The sequence below is a fragment of the Lissotriton helveticus genome, chromosome 10 (genome assembly GCF_964261635.1).
Source record: "Lissotriton helveticus chromosome 10, aLisHel1.1, whole genome shotgun sequence".
Lineage (NCBI taxonomy): Eukaryota > Metazoa > Chordata > Amphibia > Caudata > Salamandridae > Lissotriton > Lissotriton helveticus.
In genome coordinates, this window is record NC_136071.1 from 1,114,537,135 (window position 1) to 1,114,557,924 (window position 20,790).

General features: G+C 46.4%; 1 protein-coding gene across 1 annotated transcript in view; it reads right to left on the reverse strand.

The window, feature by feature from the left end:
• The window catches only part of COL6A6 (collagen type VI alpha 6 chain), a 633,605-nt gene that overhangs the window by 61,920 nt on the left and 550,895 nt on the right, over positions 1–20,790 (reverse strand). Inside the window, exons 26-29 of the mRNA XM_078663886.1 lie at positions 17,811–17,873; positions 17,648–17,698; positions 15,299–15,334; positions 10,463–10,525 (exon numbers count right to left, since the gene is read on the reverse strand). Of these exons, the coding sequence (XP_078520012.1) occupies positions 10,463–10,525; positions 15,299–15,334; positions 17,648–17,698; positions 17,811–17,873 (213 nt within the window). The remainder of the gene's footprint in view (positions 1–10,462; positions 10,526–15,298; positions 15,335–17,647; positions 17,699–17,810; positions 17,874–20,790) is intronic.

The following is a 20,790-nucleotide window of genomic DNA, read 5'->3' on the forward strand; positions in this document are numbered from 1 at the left end:
TTCTTCAGAGCCCACACCACCGCAAAAGCTTCCCTCTCAATTGCACTCCACTTCTGTTCCCGGGGAAGCAGTCTCCTGGATAAGAAGACTACAGGCTGATCCAGGCCCTCTTCATTTAGTTGCGATAACACTGCCCCAATGCCATGTTCTGATGCATCTGTCTGGACAATTAACTCCTTGGAGAAGTCTGGGGCCCTCAGGACCGGTGCTGCACACATTGCCTGCTTCAGTTTCTCAAAAGCTTGCTGACAAGCGTTCGTCCAAACTACCCGTCGGGGTTGTTTTTTAGAGGTGAGCTCTGTGAGAGGCGCTACAATAGTGCAATACCCCTTCACAAAGCGACGGTAGTAGCCTGTGAGGCCCAGGAAAGCTCGGACCTCAGTCTGTGTCTTGGGGGGTTCCCAGGCCATGATTGCCTCAATCTTTGCCTGCAGGGGCTGCACTGTCCCCCTACCCACCAAGTGTCCAAGGTACACAACCGACCCCTGCCCAATCTGGCATTTGCTGGCCCTGACTGTCAATCCAGCTTGTTTCAGGGCCTGGAGAACTGCTTGCAAATGTTGCAAATGGTCCTCCCAACTGCTACTGAAGACAGCAATGTCATCCAGGTAGGCAGCGGAGAAACTCTCCATTCCAGAGAGGACCTGATTCACCAGCCGCTGAAATGTGGCAGGGGCATTTTTGAGCCCAAAGGGCATCACACAAAATTGGAAGTGTCCCTCAGGCATGGAGAAGGCTGACCTTTCCTTTGCTCCATCTGTCAAGGAGATCTGCCAGTACCCTGAAGTGAGGTCAAAGGTACTTAGGCATTGGGCAGCTCCTAGCCGGTCAATTAATTCATCCGCCCTAGGGATCGGATGAGCATCAGTCTTTGTAACTGAGTTCAGTCCCCGGTAATCCACACAGAACCTCAGTTCTGGTGTGGTGCCTGGTGGAGCGGCTTTTGGCACTAGCACCACCGGGCTGGACCAAGGGCTGCTGGAAGGTTCTATAACTCCTAGCTCTAGCATCTTGGCAACCTCCCCATGGATGCTAGCCTTCACCTTGTCGGACAGCCGGTAGGTCTTTGACTTCACTGGGGGGCTGTCCCCTGTGTCCACATCATGGGTACACAGGTGAGTCCTTCCCGGGACAAGGGAGAACAACGTAGAGTACTGCTCCAGTATCTGGCGGCAGTCCTCCCGCTGTTTAGGAGTTAGAGTGGGAGAGAGAATCACTCCCTCCACTGATCCATCCTTCTCTTGAGACGAGAACAAGTCTGGGAGAGGTTCGCTTTCCGCTTCCTCTCCACCATCAGTCACCATCATTAAGATGACCTCGGGCCTCTCATGGTGGGGTTTGAGTCGGTTGGCATGCAGCACCCGTAGGGGCTGTCGAGGGGTCTTAAGGTCCACCAGGTATGTGGCCTTACCCTTCTTTTCCAACACTTCAAATGGGCCTGTCCAGCAATCCTGAAGGGCACTAAGCTCTCCAGGCTTCATCACCCACACTTTCTGGCCAGGCTCCAATTCCACCTGGTGAGCATTGTGGTCATACCACTCTTTCATGACTGCCTGGCTGGCCTCTAAGTTGTCAGAAGCTTGCTTCCACAACTTCGCCATTTGGCTCCTGAAGGCCAGCATGTAGCTCACCACATCCTGGGGGGGTTTCCTGGGAGACTTCTCCCAACCATCCTTCACCAGGCTGAGAGGACCACGTACAGGGTGCCCATACAGAAGTTCAAAGGGGCTGAAGCCCACTCCCTTCTGTGGCACTTCCCTGTAGGAGAATAGCAAACAGGGTAGGAGGACGTCCCATTTCCTCCGCAGGCTTTCGGGCAGACTTCTGATCATGCCCTTCAAGGTTTTGTTGAACCTCTCAACCAGTCCATTCGACTGGGGGTGATAAGGAGTGGTGAACCGGTAGGTCACTCCACACTCCTTCCACATTGCCCGCATGTAAGCTGACATAAAGTTGGTCCCCCTGTCAGACACAACTTCTTTGGGGAAACCCACTCGGGTAAAGATCCCCATCAGGGCCCTAGCCACCACAGGTGCAGTGACAGTCCTTAGGGGAATTGCCTCTGGATACCGTGTGGCATGATCCACCAGAACCAGGATGAACCTGTGACCAGCTGTTGTTGGTGGATCCAATGGCCCTACAATGTCGATGCCCACCCTTTCAAAGGGGGTGCTAACGACGGGAAGTGGTTCCAGAGGAGCTTTCAGCTTCACCCCTGTTTTCCCACTGGCCTGGCAGGATACACATGTCCGACAGTAGGTGTTGGACGCCACTTTCATCTGAGGCCAGTAAAAGTGGAGGACAAGCCGAGCAAAGGTCTTGTCCTGACCTAAGTGTCCTGCCAAGGGTATAGCATGAGCCAATTCCAGCAGAAAGGTTCGGTATTGTTGCGGGACTACCAAGGCCCTTGATGAACCAGGTAAGGGTACTTTGGGTTCACTGTAGAGGAGTCCATCCTCCCAGTAAATATGGTAGTGTCCCGTAACATCACCTGCTGCCTGGGCTTCAGCCTGACGCCTCAGTCCCTCAAGGGTAGGGCACTCCCTCTGCCCCTTACAGAATTCCTCTCTGGTAGGTCCTCCCTCCACATGCCACTCAGCAGGGATGGGTAAATCCTCCAGAGAGTCTACTTCCCCCTCCACGGACTCCTGGTCCACCACCGCAGGTGGCCGATCTGTCACATGGGGTGCGGAAGCCGAAGCAGGCTCTTCCTGTCTTCGGGTCTGTCCCTTTTTGGCAGCGGGTTGGGCCATTGTTCCAGGCTCCAACCCAAGCGAACTCCCTCTCCGGGTAGTCGCAGACCTTGTGCTCACACAGGCCCAGTCAGGTGTACCCAGCATTGCAGAATGCGTCCGGTATTCCACCTCTCTCCAAGCGTTGTGCTCCATATCATTCCCCAGCAGACAATCAACTGGCACGGCAGGGCTTACGGCAACTTGAAGTGAACCTGCAACCCCTTCCCACTCAAAGGGAACCTCAGCCACGGGATAGTGGCCCATTCTGCCGTCAGCCATCGCGGCGGGGTGGAGTACATTGGGAACCACCTGCTCTGGAGACACCAGTCGACTTCTCACCATAGTCATACTGGCTCCTGTATCTCTCAGAGCCTCCCCTCTCTGGCCATTGATGGTGATCCATTGCCCATACTTAACAGTATTTGGGGGCACCTGGATCTTTGGAACCATCTCCCGTTCTCCCAGGGACACTAAGGTGACACCCGCCCACTCATCCCCCTTATCTAAGGGCAACTCCTCCCCGAGCGCTACACTAGCTACTCCCGGTGGTTTTCCTCCGGTGGGAGGGGGTGGTCTCTTTGGGCATCTGACATCTCCCTTATAATGTCCAACACCACCACACTCAAAGCAGTGGAGAACCCTTGGCTGCTGGCTTTGGCCAGGATTAGGGTTTCTGGGCGGGTTTGCCCTAGGGGTGAAACCTGTTCCCTTTCCCTGGAAATTGTTTTGGGGACCTTTAGAGAACTCCCTCTTTTTATCTCCCCCCTCCTTCTTCTGGGGGGCGCCATGTCCGGCCTTTTGGGAATCCCCTCCAGTCCCCTTTGAGGACACCCGGGTACTTGCCCAGATGTCCGCCTCCTCTGCAAGCTTCCGGGGATTGGTCAGCTTGCTGTCCACCAGGTGTTGGCGCAGTTCGGGAAAGCATTTCTCGAGGAGGTGCTCTTTCAAAAATAGATCATACAACCCCTCATAATCCCTCACCTCACTGCCCTTTACCCAGCCCTCCAATGCCTTTCTTGCATAATCAAGGAAGTCCACCCAATTCTGGGTGCTTAACTTGTGGCTCCCCCTGAACTTCTGGCAATACCTTTCCGGGGTAAGCCCAAACTTCCTGACCAATGCTAGCTTCATGGTGGGGTAGTTGGTCTGCTCCTCTGATTCCAAGGCCAGCAAGGTGTCCCGACCAGTAGGAGGCATGTACTTATACAACCAACCCCCCCAGTGCTTCTCCTGGATCCCATGGGCTCTTAAGGAGACCTCATAGGCTGCCAGCCACTTGGCTATGTCATCCCTCTGACTATAGCTGGCAATTATATCCTTAGACAGGTAGGGTCTGGACTCCCTGGTTGGTTCTCTGGTTTCGCTGCCACCATTTGGAGTTGGAAAGGGTCCCCGTTGCAGGGCCTGGAGTTCTAACTCTTTTAGTTTGAATTCATGAGCCATTCTCCGCTCTTCCTTCTCCTGTTCTAACCTCCTCCCCTCCCTCTTTTCTTCCAACTCCATTTTTGCTATTTCCCACCTTAACAGTCTATCCTCTCTCCTGTCAGCTAACTCGTTTCTGACAACCCTCTCGATGACACACTGCTGCCCTCCCGTGAGGTTGCCTTGGGGCTGATTGACATCTCACCCACCCCCGGGGAACATTCCGCAGTCCTATCAATGACAGTACCTCTGTCCGATTCCTCCTCTTCCACCGTTCCCTCCTCATTGCGTGCTTCCACCCAAGCCCTCAAACTGGTCTGGAGTTCCCCCTTCTTGGCACCACGCTTAAAGAACACTCCCAATCGTTGACAGAAATCTTTTAGCTGAGCCACCGAATAGGTGTCTAGTTTTTCTAGTGCAAACTCCATTTTACCACAGGCAATTCAAAGCTACACACACAAGAAGAATAGAGTTGCAAGGCAACCTGAAGCTACCTCCACCCCACCACCAGGAACAAATTTGAAAAAACAAAAATAAGAATTAGGAGGGCCGCTAGGAGAAAACTCCTGGTGTAGGCTAGTGAATTACGCTCAATTACTACAGAGTAGTTGCAACCACAGTCAAGATCCCACCGCTAGACACCAACTTGTTGAAACCTAGATATGTCAGGTCCCCTAGGGTAGCCTGGCCTAGCCTAAGACAATTTTCAATAGAGGCACATGCGTAAAGGTTGCAAACCACCCAGCAGTAAATCAACGCAGTTTCACTCAAAAAGGACGCTACACCAATGTTTGGAAAAATACGAGCTTGTTTATGAAAATAATATTTGCTCTCTTATCTTTAGAAATCACAGCTTAGTATAATATAATACATTTTGTCAAGAGAATATTAAAACTTTTCAAGATACCAAATCATGTCATTAAACCATTTTTTAACTTAACAGCACATTACAATAATCTCCACTTCAATGGCTTTGACTTCTCTGAAATGCCTATTCCTTTACTCTCTCCACACCTTAGATTTCAGAAGAATTGACTAGCCACTCTCGCTTTTAATTTCTTTCAGCCAGGTTTTCCACCCGAGCTAACACAAATGGTGTTTGAATAAAGTTATTGAATCAAAAAAGAGAGAACATCCTTCATTCAAAGTTATATTTCAGGAGTTCCTTTCCAGAACCAGACGGGCATTCCCCAGTACTAGCCCGATCCTGGGTTAGACACCCGGAAGTCTCTTCTCCTCTGAGAGACACCTCTAAGCCTCCAACTTCCCCTTGATCAACCTCTCCTTACTTCGTTTATGAGGGGCCCTCCGGCCGATGTCTCCGTTTACTTCGGGATTGTGGCTTCCCGACCTTCCGCCTCATTAGTGTGGAGGCGGGGGAAGAGGACACACCGGTTGCACCTCTCCTCTCGAAGTGCGCACTTCCCTGGTAAACCGGGCCGCCCCGCTCCCTCCCTTCTCAGGGAAGCAGGGGCCCTCCTTGAGATAGCTCTCCGCGCTTGGGGCGGGAAGCTCGGTGCTCAGCGGCTGCTCCCTGATGGATTCCCTCGCCAACTGCTGACAGGGTTTCTCACCTGCGAAAGCGCAATCGCGGGGGATAAGCGGACAGCCACCCGAGTCTGCTCCGCCTGCTTGAAGCCGATAGTGGCTCCGCAGTGGGCCTGCTCGACCCTAGGCCCTTCCTGGGAAGGATTAGCAGGTCAACCTGGAGTATGCGCAGTGGCGCCGGGCACAGTACCCCTAGTCCCTCCTCCTTATTTCTCAAACAGCGCTGGCACAGAAGCGCGATCGGCGCCCCAGAGGAGCCTGCTCGCGGCAGAATCAGGGAAACAGCAGAACTTCAGTTTACCCTCTCACCCCACTCAGCCTCACTCTGCAGGATCAGACACCGGTAAGGGGGGGGAAAAGGGGTCTCAACTCCACGCAGGAAAAGAACCTGCTTTATCACCCCTGGAGATGGGAAGTAGAGATGGATCTCCTCACATATAAGCTCCCAGTTCTTTATCCTCCTCAAAGACCTGTTAACTCTCCGTACTGGACAGGAGCAGATGATGGGGAAGGGCACCCAGTTCTATTCTCAGCGCAGGGATCTTTGCAGCTCCACAGTCCACTGGGTTTAACCCCTTCACCTGACTGGAGACACCTTTCTGTCCAGGGTCAGCAGGACAAAACTAACTCGGCTAGGACAACAGGAATGGGGGGAAAAGTACCTAGACAGAGGGCAACCCTTGTAGAGCAGTCCACCCTTCAGGACCCTACCCCTACCAGACCTCAGCCTTCACTCTAGCTGTTCTTCACTGGCAAGACAAAATGGTTGCCCAGCATTCCGCCTTTTATAGGCTGACCCTCAGAGGTCCAGAAGGGACCAGAAGGTTCTGGAATGCCCTATGTTGTCCTATGGGACAGATCTCAGGTGTGTCAGTTGTGGCAGTTAGAAGCCACCATTTTGTGGTTCTGTACTAATTCCTGTCAGGGAAGGCCTCTAGGCCTGAGGTGAAAAACTATGAGGGCGAAAGAGCACCTATCCCCTAGGCCAACACCTTGAAAAAGCTAGTGGCCACAAAAATAAATAAAGGCATGAGGGGCAAAAAGGGGACAAAATAAATAATAAATTGGAGGGACTACGCAAAAAAATCAGACAGGTCTAACAGATACTATGTATGAATATGTCAGTACATCCCAATTTTGTTCCTGTTGATAATGTCCTATAGACTACCACAATGGGATATTTTCGATTAAAAATGACATACTTACTTTGCTGATCCATATATATTCTGTAGAAACACATTAATACATCGTGTAATTTTTGCCTGGTATCTGCGAGTTAGAATTTTTTTTACATTTTGCCTGCCATACACACTATATAACAGGACCCTTTGGGCATTGCAGTACTGACTCAACGAGGAGCATGCCCTATGATGAAGCATGACACCCATTTGTGTGTCTGAGTGCTCCTTTTCCTAAGGGAGCGGACCCCCTTCCGCTCCTTCAGCGTCTGACGGCCCTCTTATCTTACCACTTTTTTCAGAAAGGAACTGCATACTCTTTTTATATATATTTGATCTCACAGGAGCACGTGTGCTGGACCTAGAAGCACTCCTGCCCCCCTTCTTGTTGTGAGGCAATACATAGGAAAGCCACGTCCAATCATGGCGATGACAACCAATGTAAAGCTTCCCATGAAAAGCATGGCATGCACACTCCAGCTCCTCCCTGAACTGCCACCACCGAGCCAGAAACACCAGATAAGTGTGGGCGTGTCCACTCGACATGGCCAAACCCAGCTGTTGGACACACTCAATGGGGACATCCCACTAAGAAACTGAGGTGTGTCCCGCAGGTGCACCTGACATGTTGTGTGTTGAGTACCCAATCTGTATTCTGTATGCTACCCCTGTACTCCAATATTTCCTGATCATTGGAACCAGTCATCCATTAAGCAAGAAGTTCAAGCTGGGCAAATTGTACCTCTTAGGTTTGTAAAAACAAATCTTCATAAGTAATGCACATCTTCTTGCCTATTCAGATATATATGTTACCAGTTAGCCTGACAAAGCTTTTTCAACCTAAATTAGGGCCTGTGGAGTGTTGTGTAGTTCCTATAACCCTGTAGAGGATCTGCGCATTTAGAGAACATACACTGCAGGCTTGGTGTCCAAACTGATTCCGGATACCCCCACCGCATATGTCAGCCTGTGTACCAGCTAGCTCACAGTGCCACTAGAAACCCCTCTTACCAAGGAGAGAATAGTTCTTGGTAACTATCGAACATGACAACTCTGTCCCATCAGGGATTGTGGAAACAGTGCCACTTTTCGCTCAGTCACTCGTGCTCACTCTGTCTCAGAGAGACACACAGAATAAACGGTGGGGATGTTTTTCAATAAGCATTTATTAAACCAGCGTCATTCTAGTGTAAAATAAGTGTGCTGAAACAACCATTAGACAGAAACAGAAATAAATTATTATAAGCACTAACAGAGTAAAAGGATGGTAGACTCCTACCTTAGTTCTAAAACGATAAATACAGGCAAGTATAAAAATACATGACAGTAATAAAAGCGTACTCCTATGATGCAACGCTAACTAGATGTACCTAAGTCTACCTAGCATGTGTGTAGGTGTGAAAGCCAAGAATCCCTCCAAGATGAAGTCAACCCCATTACCTAAATTACTGTTATATAGTGCAATATCTGGAGAATTTGGGTGAAAGGTGCACTCCTTAAAGACGTCGATGATTTCCCGCAGATAGGTAATCGCCCCATTCCAGCATTGTTATATGCGGACGATGCTATGATCCTGTCTCGTACCCAGATTGGCTTGCAAAAGACCATAAATAATTTTTATAACTTCATGAAGGAATTGGATCTCAGAATCAATATTTCAAAAACGCTTATCATGAGATGTGGTCACGGGATCCAAAAGTGTAGGGATATTTTTGTGGAGGGAAACCGGATCACTGCCACTAAGAGCTTTTCTTAAGTAGGTATCTTATTTAGTCATAATGATACCTGGGCCCAGGCAGTTGCAACAAAAAAGCTGGCACTAATTAGAACTACGTATGCATTAGCCAGCTTTGCAAAAAAGCTGGAACGCAAACCACCTCTAGAACTTTAAAAAATATATAAAGCTAAATGCGTAACAACAGTTAGCTATGGGGCAGGAATTTGGTACATTGAGAACACCGATTCAATTCAAACAGTTGAAAATAATTTTTCAAAATATGTTTTATCAGTCCCTTCTAGTACCTCCACCTATTTTTCTGATGCTGAACTGGGTCTCTCACACATATCCAACCTTATCAAAGTAGAGCCTACCCTTCTGTGGTATAGGATTTGGTCGCGTGACGAGACCATCCTCAACATAGAGTTATTGCAGGATAGTCTTAGATTGGATGGGGCACAAAGGATACCTTGGGTTAAGTTTATCCAAGTTTTTACAAAAGGTATGGGTAAACCGGAATACTTCACCAATCCTGGCATTATTACTTTGATTTCCAGGAAAAAGCTTAGAAAAGAGGTACTCTCAGAACTAGAGTCCCAAAGACTATCAAGGGAAATTACTAAGCCCAGCGTGATGCAGCATCAGATGGTTCTTACAACTTTTAGCCTGCAGCCATATTTAGTCTTTGTCCTGGGTGTCTACGACAGGTTTTTATTAATAAGATTCAGACTGGGCACAATACAGAGGCTTGTCTCTTTTTCTACTTTGAATGATTGGGCAAGTGAGTTACAACCTTGCCCATGTGACAACTGGTCGCCCAAATCATCCATACATACTGTTTCATTTTGTAAACTATATCAGGAGGCAAGAAAGGTCTGGATCTTACAGATTTTACGGAAATGGGGGCTGAGACAATGTCGTCCTGCTTTTATGAAGCTCCAGCTTCTGGATAATGAACATGTTGCTTGGAGGCTATCCATGTTTTAAAAAAAAATTCTCAACCAGAGAAAGAGCATTGCTATTTAGAATTATGATGATCACTTCTTCCACATGCACTATTAATTAATTCTTAGCACGTCTTTTAAGAATGTGAGATGTTTTTGAAATTGTTTTATTCAATGTTTTTTATCTGTGCTTTTTATGGTTGCGGTTTCACAATCGAAATAAAGCTTTGTTCTGATTCTGATTCACTGCCCGAGCCTATATTGGGGGTATCTATATGAAACATAACAGGAGAGAAGGGATTACATATCTTCCACCTGAAACTTGCTGGACACCATATCTAATGTATCGAATTCACAGTTATAGGGAATAATTGAGCTCTGTCTAATTGTGAAACCAAATAATGTGAATCATACTCTGGCACATGGCACACTGAACCCTCCATTCTTATGGGGCAACTTTATTGTGGATATCACCGTTGTTGGGTAGAAACATTCCAAAGATGTCAATTAAATTCAGCTCAGGCTGGAATAATATACTCACCCAAGCATGTATGATAGGACTAATTAACAATTAAGGAGACATATAGCTTGGAAAGGAGAACATGGTATGTCATGTCAGTGGCTTAGCTTGATTGACATACTTCCTGCAGCATGTCAAGGATACCTCGCACCCTCGTCCCATGTACTCCATGAGTCTGCCAAACCAGGCAACCACAGTGCTCTGGCCGAGGAAGTACTATTTCCAGGCCAGGTAGATGAGATGCTGGATTTTGAAAATATTTTGTATGAACAGTGAGCAACAAGGATTAAGTCATCAGAGAAAGGGTCAGGTTTCGGCAACCCGTGTGCAAAGTAGAGCTTAATTTGAAACATCAAGGACAGAAAAGATGCACCCAAAACTATGAAAATGATTCTTACCCTCTTTCCTCTACTGCCCCGCACTCCAACATCCCCAGGAAGGCCAGAATCACCACGGTCACCCTATAAGAAGAGAGAAAATGGTTAATAGTTATAACTTAAGTGGAAGAAATCCAAGCCTATGAATGGGAATGTATGTGCATATTCACGAGATATGGGGACATAAGTTTGTGGTGTGTGTGCACAATGCAGACTAGGTGCATCCAATTTCCAAAAAGCATGTTGTCAAAAGTGCCTGAGTTAATGTTCTGAATAACTTGCTGGAAAGAGCACAGTAGCCAAAGTGGAGCACCAGTTCAAAGCACTGCTCTGTGCTCCTGTGCAGAAGGCCCTTGGCCCTCAAGGGAGGACCTGACGGCTTTCGGAGTCTCCTTTAGTGGTTGAGGTGCCGGGTATATCAGTGCCTTTGGAGGATGGCTGGTGACCCCACCGCCCCACTGGTAATGAAGTCTGAACTGAATGATCTAGGGGGTCCCAGAAAGTCCTTGTGCCCTCTATGGATACCCTGTAATTGTGGATTCATAAAGGGCAATACCCTAGTGCCACCTGCTGGTGGTACTGGTAATCCACCCCTTCACTGCCTCTTTGCCTGTGCACCTGGATCAGTATATGGCACAGGCACACAATTTGTCCCTAATTTGCATAGTTCTATTCCAGTGTAAATGAAGGAAAGCACACTTTACACTGTATAGACACTCATTTTGCACCTACACAGTATGGATTGCAGGAGCAGCAGCACACTTGTCTGCGGGTCTTCTGTGTTTTCCATGATACCCAGGACAGCAAAAAGCAAGTGTGTGTGTATTACAGAGGAATTTGTAGCAAAGGTATCAATATTTGCAGATGATCTTGAACATTTGTTGTAAGACTGATACCACACAAGTGTGCAAAAATTAAGTTTTGATTAGCAAATCTGGAAGATTGGTCTATGAGGTGATTACTCATGTTCAAAGTAGATGTGCGTAAAGTCATCATCATTATATCTGTGTTTGTTTCACAATAGGTACATTAAATGAAGCATACCCAGACCTTCACAGCAAACCAACAAGCAATGGCCACGGCGGGCTGTGCATGTCTGGTGCTGCTCTGACTCTGCCTGCGCTGACCCACACTGGAGGAGTACCAATATCACCCCATTTAGTGGCAGGAGTTGTAGTGTGGGTTTAACTAGATTATTCCTGTTTTACTATAAATATATAGTTTTAAGTCTGTATGTATGTATGTATAATACAAACCATGCTAGAGACCAGTGGAAGGATGTGTATGGCATTTAACAGAGAGAAACAGGCACAGCAGGAGATAGTTTCCTAGTTCAAAGACTAAGTGGAGGTCCTTCTTGGTGGTTGAGGGGTTGCTCTTTGAACAGACGAGCCCCTAGCTCCTTTCTGATCTGTAGTACTGAACTGGAAACCCTGAGCCGTGCTAGGATGCTTTGCAGGTACTGGGTGCACAGACTGAGAAGGTGTGGCTATTGGCATCTTACTTCTTTTATTTTTAGATTTTGATTTTAATGACCCTGACTGAGTTTTCCTCCCTAGGGATTTTTGATACTCACACACAACTTGAAGCATCTTCACTGCCACAATCTCTTCCAATTGGATGATATAGATGCATTCTCCTTACCACCCATGATTGTTATATTGGCCTCTAACTTCCCTTTGGAGTGATGTAATTAACCACTTTATTGTGCTGACTAGGTTTAGCCTGGCTGTCTTGCTAGATAGTGGTTCCCCTTTTGTACTGTACTTCCCCCTCTTTGCCACAATCCCAGCCACTGTACCCACTGACCTATCTGCCGCGCCAAAGCTACCCATTAGCTATTGTGACTTGCTCCCACCTTTTTTCTACCTTGTGCTCTGCAGTACAAAGAGTCCTAGTGTACAGGGCAGTACCCCATCTGTGTGATTGGCTGACACATGACCTGCAGAAAGTGAGAGCTCACTGGCCACTCCCTCATGTGCCTCTTTTTGCCTCCCGCAGGACCATGTCAGCATCTTTTTCTGTAGCATTTCAAATGGCTACAGCTATGGCGTCATCCCTAGTCCCACCTCCCTTGGTTGCCAGCAACTGGCTGTCTATCTCCCTGAACTGCACCCTAATGGCCAGAACCACCTCTAGGAACCTCCTTGCACCCATCCAGCTTTTAGCCTAAAAGCAACATGGCCTGTATGTCTTTTACTGTCTTAAACCTCGTTTTTTAATCACTAGGGCACTGAATTTGATGTCAGTCTGAGGATCAATTCAGCCACCCCAGGAGTCAATTGCTGGCACACATGATCCCTGCAGAATTGTGGAACATTTCTCTGGAACACACACAAGGACATCCAGTCAATCACATCTGCTGCATTCATCTAGTAGCTATTCACCTTATAGTTAGTACTTTGTAGGTGATCCAGCAGATCCTGTAAATAATGCAGGTCATATGAAGCAGACAATACAGCATTATGAGGGGTGAGGTGATCAGATGTCACTGTGTCTTCTAGGGAAGACTACTGCAATAGTCTGTATCTAAGATTGCCATAAATCCTGGTTAGGCTTCTGTGAAAAATCCAGAATGTTGAAGCAAACTTCACATCTTAAACTGGGCAGCATGAACACATTGCAATGGTTTTGGCCAAACTTTAGTGGCTTACTGTCTCCAGTTAAGGAAGTGTGCATTATGCAGAAAAGGCATTGATACCACTATACTTTACTTTTACACAGCAAAAACTGATAATAGGCCAAAGCACTTTCAATGTAAGTCTCTGCAAACCAGCCGTTTACAGTTTCTGAACACAAGGGGGCAGATGTACAAGCCCCTAGTGTCACTTTTGCGGCGTCATTGCGTCACTTTTGTGGCACAGTGGCGGCGTAAAAGTTGCAGCCCATTTAGTGGAGAAGTGTGGCTCACTGCTTAGAGCGGCAGTCCCTGGTGTAGAGGCCTGGCCCGGGACCAGGGTTCAAATCCCGCCTCGGCTGATCTCGGTTATCTCGGCGGTTCTTGGGCTCATAATTCCTCGGACCTGATTTCTCGCCTCGGTGCCTACTCTGAGCACGAGTCCCACGCTGCAACTCTGGGCAATAGCTTGCTTAGTCTCCACAACGGCCCCCTACAGCGCTGGGGATGCCTGGTTGCACCCCAGGGATGCCCAGGAGTGGACATTTCACGGGGAAAAGCCAGGATGGGTTCCCTAGCGGTATGAGTACAGCGCCAGGACACTCCTGAGTATCAGTGCGCTCTATAAATACGCCTACATTTACATTTACAACGTGACGCATCTAGGGAGATGCATCACGTTGTAAAGCCCTGCTTCACATTATACCTGCGCCAGGTATAATGTATGCAGGGTGGGCGTTCCCATGCAAAAAGCCACATAGAACCGGTACAGTGAAATTTACAAGATTTCACGTCGTCACTCTACACCTTCACTGCGTCAAAATCCCTACGCCTGCTCAGACCAGGCGTAAGGATTGACGCATGGCATTTTACATGTGACCTGCCTATGTTTTCTGGCGCATTGCTGGAGTTGCGTCACTTTTGTGACAAACTCCAACAATGCATCACTTTTCCTTCAATAGATGCGTCAGAATTTCCGATGCATCTGTAATTCCTTGCGCCATGGTGCACTGCATTGTAAATACAGTGCATCCATGGTGGCGCAAGGACATTTGGAGGTGGCTCAAGTAAACTGACGCATCTATGCAGATGCATCAGTTCCTTGTAAATCTGCCCCACGGTTCTTCCCACAGTAGCAATGTCTCTTGAATATGTCACTTCAGGTCCTGTCACCAACAGGCCAAATTGCTGGTAGTCAAGCTTAATAAAAACTAGAATGAAAAACTCCTATATTTAAGGGCTGATTTGGGAGAAGCCATATTTCTTTTTTCCACATTCTTTAAGCAGATCAGCACACGTTCCAGCTGTGAACTAAAGCAGGAGGCCATTGGTTGGTTGATCCTGGTTGCATGGCAGATGAGCGCAAAGTGTTTTGGGGACATGCACACTCCAAGGGCAGCATTGTAGTCCATCTTGATCTGGCAGCATTCCATATCCCAATTTGTACAAAGGGGGAGTGCAACAGCATCAAGGAGCAAAGACCACACTTTGCTAGAGTTATGTGGTTTAAATGCTAAGATGGACAGGACAGAAAAAGAAAGCAGATTGAATCCAACATGTTTGCCCTCCATGGCGTTCAGAGGGATTAGCAGTAATGTAAAAAACATTTAGTCCTGACAATGGGATGAATCTACCATTGGTGAAATTGCTGCCAAATCAAATATCGTCACAATGTTGTAGTGTGTGATAACTTTGCTGGCAGGAAACCCACCAATGGTGAATTAACTACATCCTCCTGGAATCACTCGATCTCAAATTATCAGGGTTCAACAGGATAGCCATTATCCCTGACTGTCTTCGTACTTCAGTTTCTTCTTCTTAATCTGCCTTCGATGTATGTCTGCTTCCTTTTGTTGTAAGATCTCGAATTGTGAGTATATTGGTGGTAGTATCAGACCCTTGGTGTTTTTCATACTTTATAAAAATTTGGCAAATAAAAAAAGGTATGAAAAAGAGTGAGACAATTTAATTGAGATATGCAGAATTTCATAAAAGTAAGATGAAAAGGACATAAGCCATGCAGCAGGGCAAGAAAATTTGTCAGATTTCAAGAGGGAACTATTTAAAATACTGCCAGAAAAAAACTAAATTTGTTTATTGATAGCCTGATAAAGTGGGAAGAAATCCAGCTCTTAAAAACGTTGGAGTGTACAAACAACATGTTAGGCTACCTCTTACAACAGAATGAACCATAAGCAACAGACATTATATTACCATGCACTGCCACATGTGTTTTATACCTTTAGTCCGTTGTACCCTGGAAATCCTTCTTGGCCCTGGAAAACACACCACAACACATGATATTACCAAATGTTCTCAACTTTCACAAGATTACTTTCCACGTTTTGCCCTTCTTAATGATTTTTAGTAGTCCACTTCCACCCACTAATTCCTCAAGGTTCCTCATGGGCTCTTTTTTCTAAAGCGGCATTGGAAAGACATCAAGGCCCATCACCCGCTCCATTACAGCCGGGGATTGCACAGTCTGACCCAAAACATCACAGGCTCTGCTGAGAATATGTGCCACCAGAGATGAAACTTTCATTGTCCCTTCAGCCCTTTTCTGTGACAGGGAGGATCATATACATCATACTAATTCAATAAATATTCACTATTTTTATCTCAAATACATGACTGATCATGGAACTATTTATGTATGATGGTATTGCTGTCATTGGTTTTCTCTGCATGCCTTTCTTCAACAGGGCAACCCAACAGAACTTTGTAACGAGAACACCTCACATTCATCCTTTGTAGCACAGACATGTCTGAGCAAATACACTGATATCAATCTTCCTTGGCATTTGTCAAAAAGAGCCCCTATACTGATCCCATATATAACTTTTAAGTGCCCTACATGTACAGTGTATTTTAGACAAACACCCAACACTAATACACCACCAAAGCCATATAGTTGGTCAAGCATTGCTACTTTCTGAGAGTTTAAGATTCAATCATAAGCCAAAAATCAAGATTACTATAGACCAACAGTATGCATGAGACACTCTCCCTGCCACCAACATGCGCGCACCATGACAACAAATCCACCTAGTTGACTGAGCGTTGGCACTTCAACAGGTCTTCCAAATCATCTTGCCAACCTACCTATCAAACATTCTGAACAGTTAAGTTAAATGGACTACCTTCACATATGCACAACATTGCATGAAAGCCACAGAATAAGATAGCAAGGCCTCTAATCTGAACAACTACCCTAAACTGAGCAATGGAGCCACATGAACCCCCAAAACAAACTGCAAAGCTCTCCTGACTACACAATGCATCACCCAATTGTGTGACATGACTTAGCAGGGTACTACGCAGCTCAGTAGTCAGTTCTTTTAAGTCGACCACTATCCAATATGATTCACAACTATACAATACCACGCACAATAATCACAGTCCATCTTAATCCCAGAGTACCCAGTCCCTAAAGAATCTATAGTACCACACAAATGGAGGAATTGAGATATGTTGATAATTGTAATATAACACAGCAGAACACGACATTACAGAACATAACTTCAAGCAGGTGTAGCTGTATTCTACCTTTGAGATATGCTCGAATGATGCACTTTGCTGTGCCAACATGTAAAATCGAGCTACACAAATATTTGTAACATAACATAATACACCGCAGCACAACACAAGTGCCCACAATAGTTTCTAACAGGCGTAGATGTAGTCTATCTCTGAGATGTGGTCAAGTGAAAAGCTTTGCCCAGTTGCTAAGAAGAAATCCAGTGCCTTCACCACTATGTGCTCACTTATTATTTATGGTGGAGACATTTGAAGACCTAGTCTTCAGCAACATGCACTTCCTGAAGAGTGTTTGAGTTTCAGTCTTTTTTATTGAGCAGACTTTACAAAAATGCAACATCACAGTTGTGAATTGCCGAACCTGCCTATGTCCGCAGTAACATTTTGGTACCCACAGAATGCAGATATCTCGGCAAATAAGCCCTCAGTGACCCCGGATGGGCTAGGGAATAAGAGAGCACAGCAGAACAACCTATAAGAGACCACAGGAACATGGCTGATCAAATGCAACAAATCTCAGACCACTCTTCCCAGGAGAGGCCTATCCCAGGACATCAGAGGCTGAAGAGTTTTCCTGCCCACTGTATAAAGGAGCCTGGCTAAAATTCCCTGGGATAGCCACCTTTTAGGAGACACTCCTTTCAGGTAAAGTTTTTCAGAGCCCTAATTGGGACGACACAGGCACACAATGTGGCACCGTAGAAAGTCAGCACTGTCTGCCAATGATATTACACAAAGAAAACAAAATGCAAACATGTCAGCCTTTCTTCCATTCTGACACGTTTACACATTCATGAAAGAATGGCTCCTTGTGTGGGAAACTACAGGTTGAAAATCACATAATTTACTTTGTTTCACTTCCTTTAAAAACATTGTCAAGTGATTATATGCTACGTTATTATATATGTTGACAATCTTAGATACTTAACAACTCCCTGTGGCATGACTGTTTGCTGTCTCAGATGGCTATTTACACCCTTGTAACACTAAGTAAACATTCCAATTAACCAGATTTTTGTACCAATCAGGGTTTGGGTTTCCCCTCCTACCTTGCCACCTTTGCCACCCTGTTCGCCATACCCATCTCGGCCTTCGTCTCCCTGTAATGAAATGAGATGGGTAAACACCCAGTGCTCCTGGCTCGAGATATAATTTAAATAGAACCAAATCAACCAGGGCTGAAACATTATTAAAAGCAAGTTGAATTCTCACCACAGGTCCACGCCAGCCGGCCGGTCCAAGTTCTCCTTTCTCACCAGAGTCTCCAGGCGGACCCTATAGAGCAATGTAGAAAAACAATAACCATCTCCAGGACTGGTTTTCCATTCTATTGTTCATGATAAATCAATACCCCTGCTTCCCCACCATAGGCAGTGTAAATAAGGGATTCTCACTGAAAGGAACTCAATTAAAGCAATTCAAAAGTAGATGACCGGTCAAGGAATGAAGTGCCAGATGTACGAACCATTGCTTTTTCAAATGTACAACTCCAGTTTTAAGAATCGCGAAACCTTTACAGACTCCTGAAATAGTTTTTCCTGACCCCTTACTGAATCGCTATTTGGAAAGGGCGTATCGTAGGCACCGCTTCCAAATACAGATTTGGTGTGCAATGCATTAAAGTTGCAAAACTTTGAAAAGCTCCTGGCAACCAAGTGGAAATGGCAACTCTTTCAAAACCATTTGTGAATTTTTTTTAAATGTTTGCTGGAAGTAATTGTGAAAGATTGTGACCCACTCCAATTCAGAAATTTAAGAACTCGCATTCGATTTCATAGGCCGGTTTGTAAAGCCTTAACTGCAAATTGCAATCAGATATATACGGCCAGATCTTCATTCATCTGTCCAGCAGTCTTTTCAAGGCCCTGATCCATCTTTGGCCCTTGCTCATCCTCATTTATTCTCTTTGCCTAACACTTTTTTGACATATACCTGCACTGCCACCGGATCTTGTCTATTGTAGTGTTTTACTATGTTTGCTGCATTTCTCCATGAAGGCCTATTTGGTTGCACTTAGCTGGAACTAATATTATTGATGAGGGATGTATGGATTGTAAATTCAGATTAATTACAGAATAGAAAGAGGACCATATCTGTGATGGATGAATGTTTGGTAACATGAAATTAGGTGACATTCTGGCAAATCTGTTGTTTGATAGATTGCACCCTCCAGTGTAGTAGATATATGAGTCAGTGATTCACTGAAGCTGAACTCGGACAAGACGGAGGTCCTCATCCTCGGATCCACCCCTTCGGCCTGGGACGACTCCTGGTGGCCGACCGCACTGGGAACCGCTCCAACACCCACCGACCACGCACGCAACCTAGGGGTCATCCTCGACTCCACCCTCTCCATGACTAAACAGGTCAACACCGCCTCCTCCTCCTGCTTTAACACCCTCCGCATTCTCCGCAGGATCTACAAGTGGATCCCCACTGAAACGAGAAGAACGGTCACCCAGGCCCGCGTCAGCAGCAGGTTGGACTACGGAAACGCCCTCTGCGCAGGAGCCTTGGCCAAACTCCTGAGACGTCTCCAATACATTCAGAATGCTTGATCCTCGACATCCCTCGCCGCAGCCACATCACACCCCACCTGAGAAACCTGCACTGGCTCTCGGTCAACAAGAGGATGACCTTCAAGCTCCTCACCCACGCACACAAGGCACTCCACAATACCGGACCAACGTACCTCAACAGACGACTCAGCTTCTACACCCCCACCCGCCAGCTCTGCTCCGCTGACCTCGCCCTCGCCACAGTCCCCCGCTGCGGAAGAGCGACCTCTGGCGGCAGATCGTTCTCCCACCTCGCCGCCACCTACGGCAGACCCAAAACCTGCTGACCTTCAGAAAACTCCTCAAGACCTGGCTTTTCGAGCAGTAGCAGCATTCCCCACCCCAGTGCCTTGAGAACCTCACGGGTGAGTAGTGCGCTTTACAAATGATATGATTGATTGATTGATTGATTGAGCGGATGGGATTCAGAGACATTTAGGATGAGCTCATAGGTCTAAGTCTCATATGTGAAATAGAGAATGGAAAGTTTAGAACTAGCACAACCTCGCAATCATCTTGGCTACAAAGTGGGAGAAGACATGTAATTACTGAACATGTTTGTAAGATATATGCCTTGATTTGTCCAAGCTATATTTAAAGATTTGCAGCCTCTAAAGTCAAATCTGGAGGCATTATTTCTGATAAATGGCTCTCCGGGTATGGTTGCTCCCCATTACCACTGTTGATTGACTTATGTAGTGAGTCTCTAGCGTTAAGACTAACAACAATATTATTGTGGAATTGGAACAGGAGACAAGCTACGTAAGGTATAGTTGCTGATGATACCCTGGTGTACCTCTCTCCACCACATATTTCTGTGCCCATATTAATTCAAATGCTAAGCAATTTGGTCATCTGTCTGGTATGAAAATTAACAGAGAAAAATGTGCCCTTCCCCTTAGCAAAGCTGACAAGTGAGGAACAACCTAATGAAGGCCTTTGCTGGGAAACAGATACCTTCCCATGGGCATGCAGATAGTGCACACAACAGATAAATATCATGACTATTTTATAGGATGGATACTTGATGGGCTTAGAGCCTCAGTGAATTCCTGGAATTCACTTCCTTTATCTGTAACTGCAAGAATTGCAGTGGCTAAGGTGGTGTTTTTGACCCTTTGCCTGTGTAGGATGCAAAACACATTGTGTGAACTCCCACGAGCTGTGTTTAAGGAGCTCGATAGCTTGTTGATCTTGCTGGTGTGGGCTGGTAGGAGATGCAGGATCACATTGAATATTATTAAAATGGAGGTGGAGCCTAGAGGCCTTGGTTTCCCCGACCTGGAACCTTATTATCTTGCAATACACCTGCACCATGCAGCAAGATGGTAGCAAGCATATGACTATAGAACGGTGGAGGGAGGGTTGTCATAATTTGGAAGCTGAATATCTGAATAATGAGTTTCTAACCTTCTAAAGGCGCAATTTCTACAATGTGGAAAATTAACAATAAACCGCTATAAATATTTGGCGGAAATTCGCAAGTTCCCCAGTTACCAGCCACAGCAATGATGGATGTGCAGATGGAAATGGGGCAGAGCCGCAGACTAATTACTCACATATATATGGCCCTGAAAGGGGACAGAATGAATATTCCCATGAAAATATGTCAACTGTGGGATGTGGACTTTGAA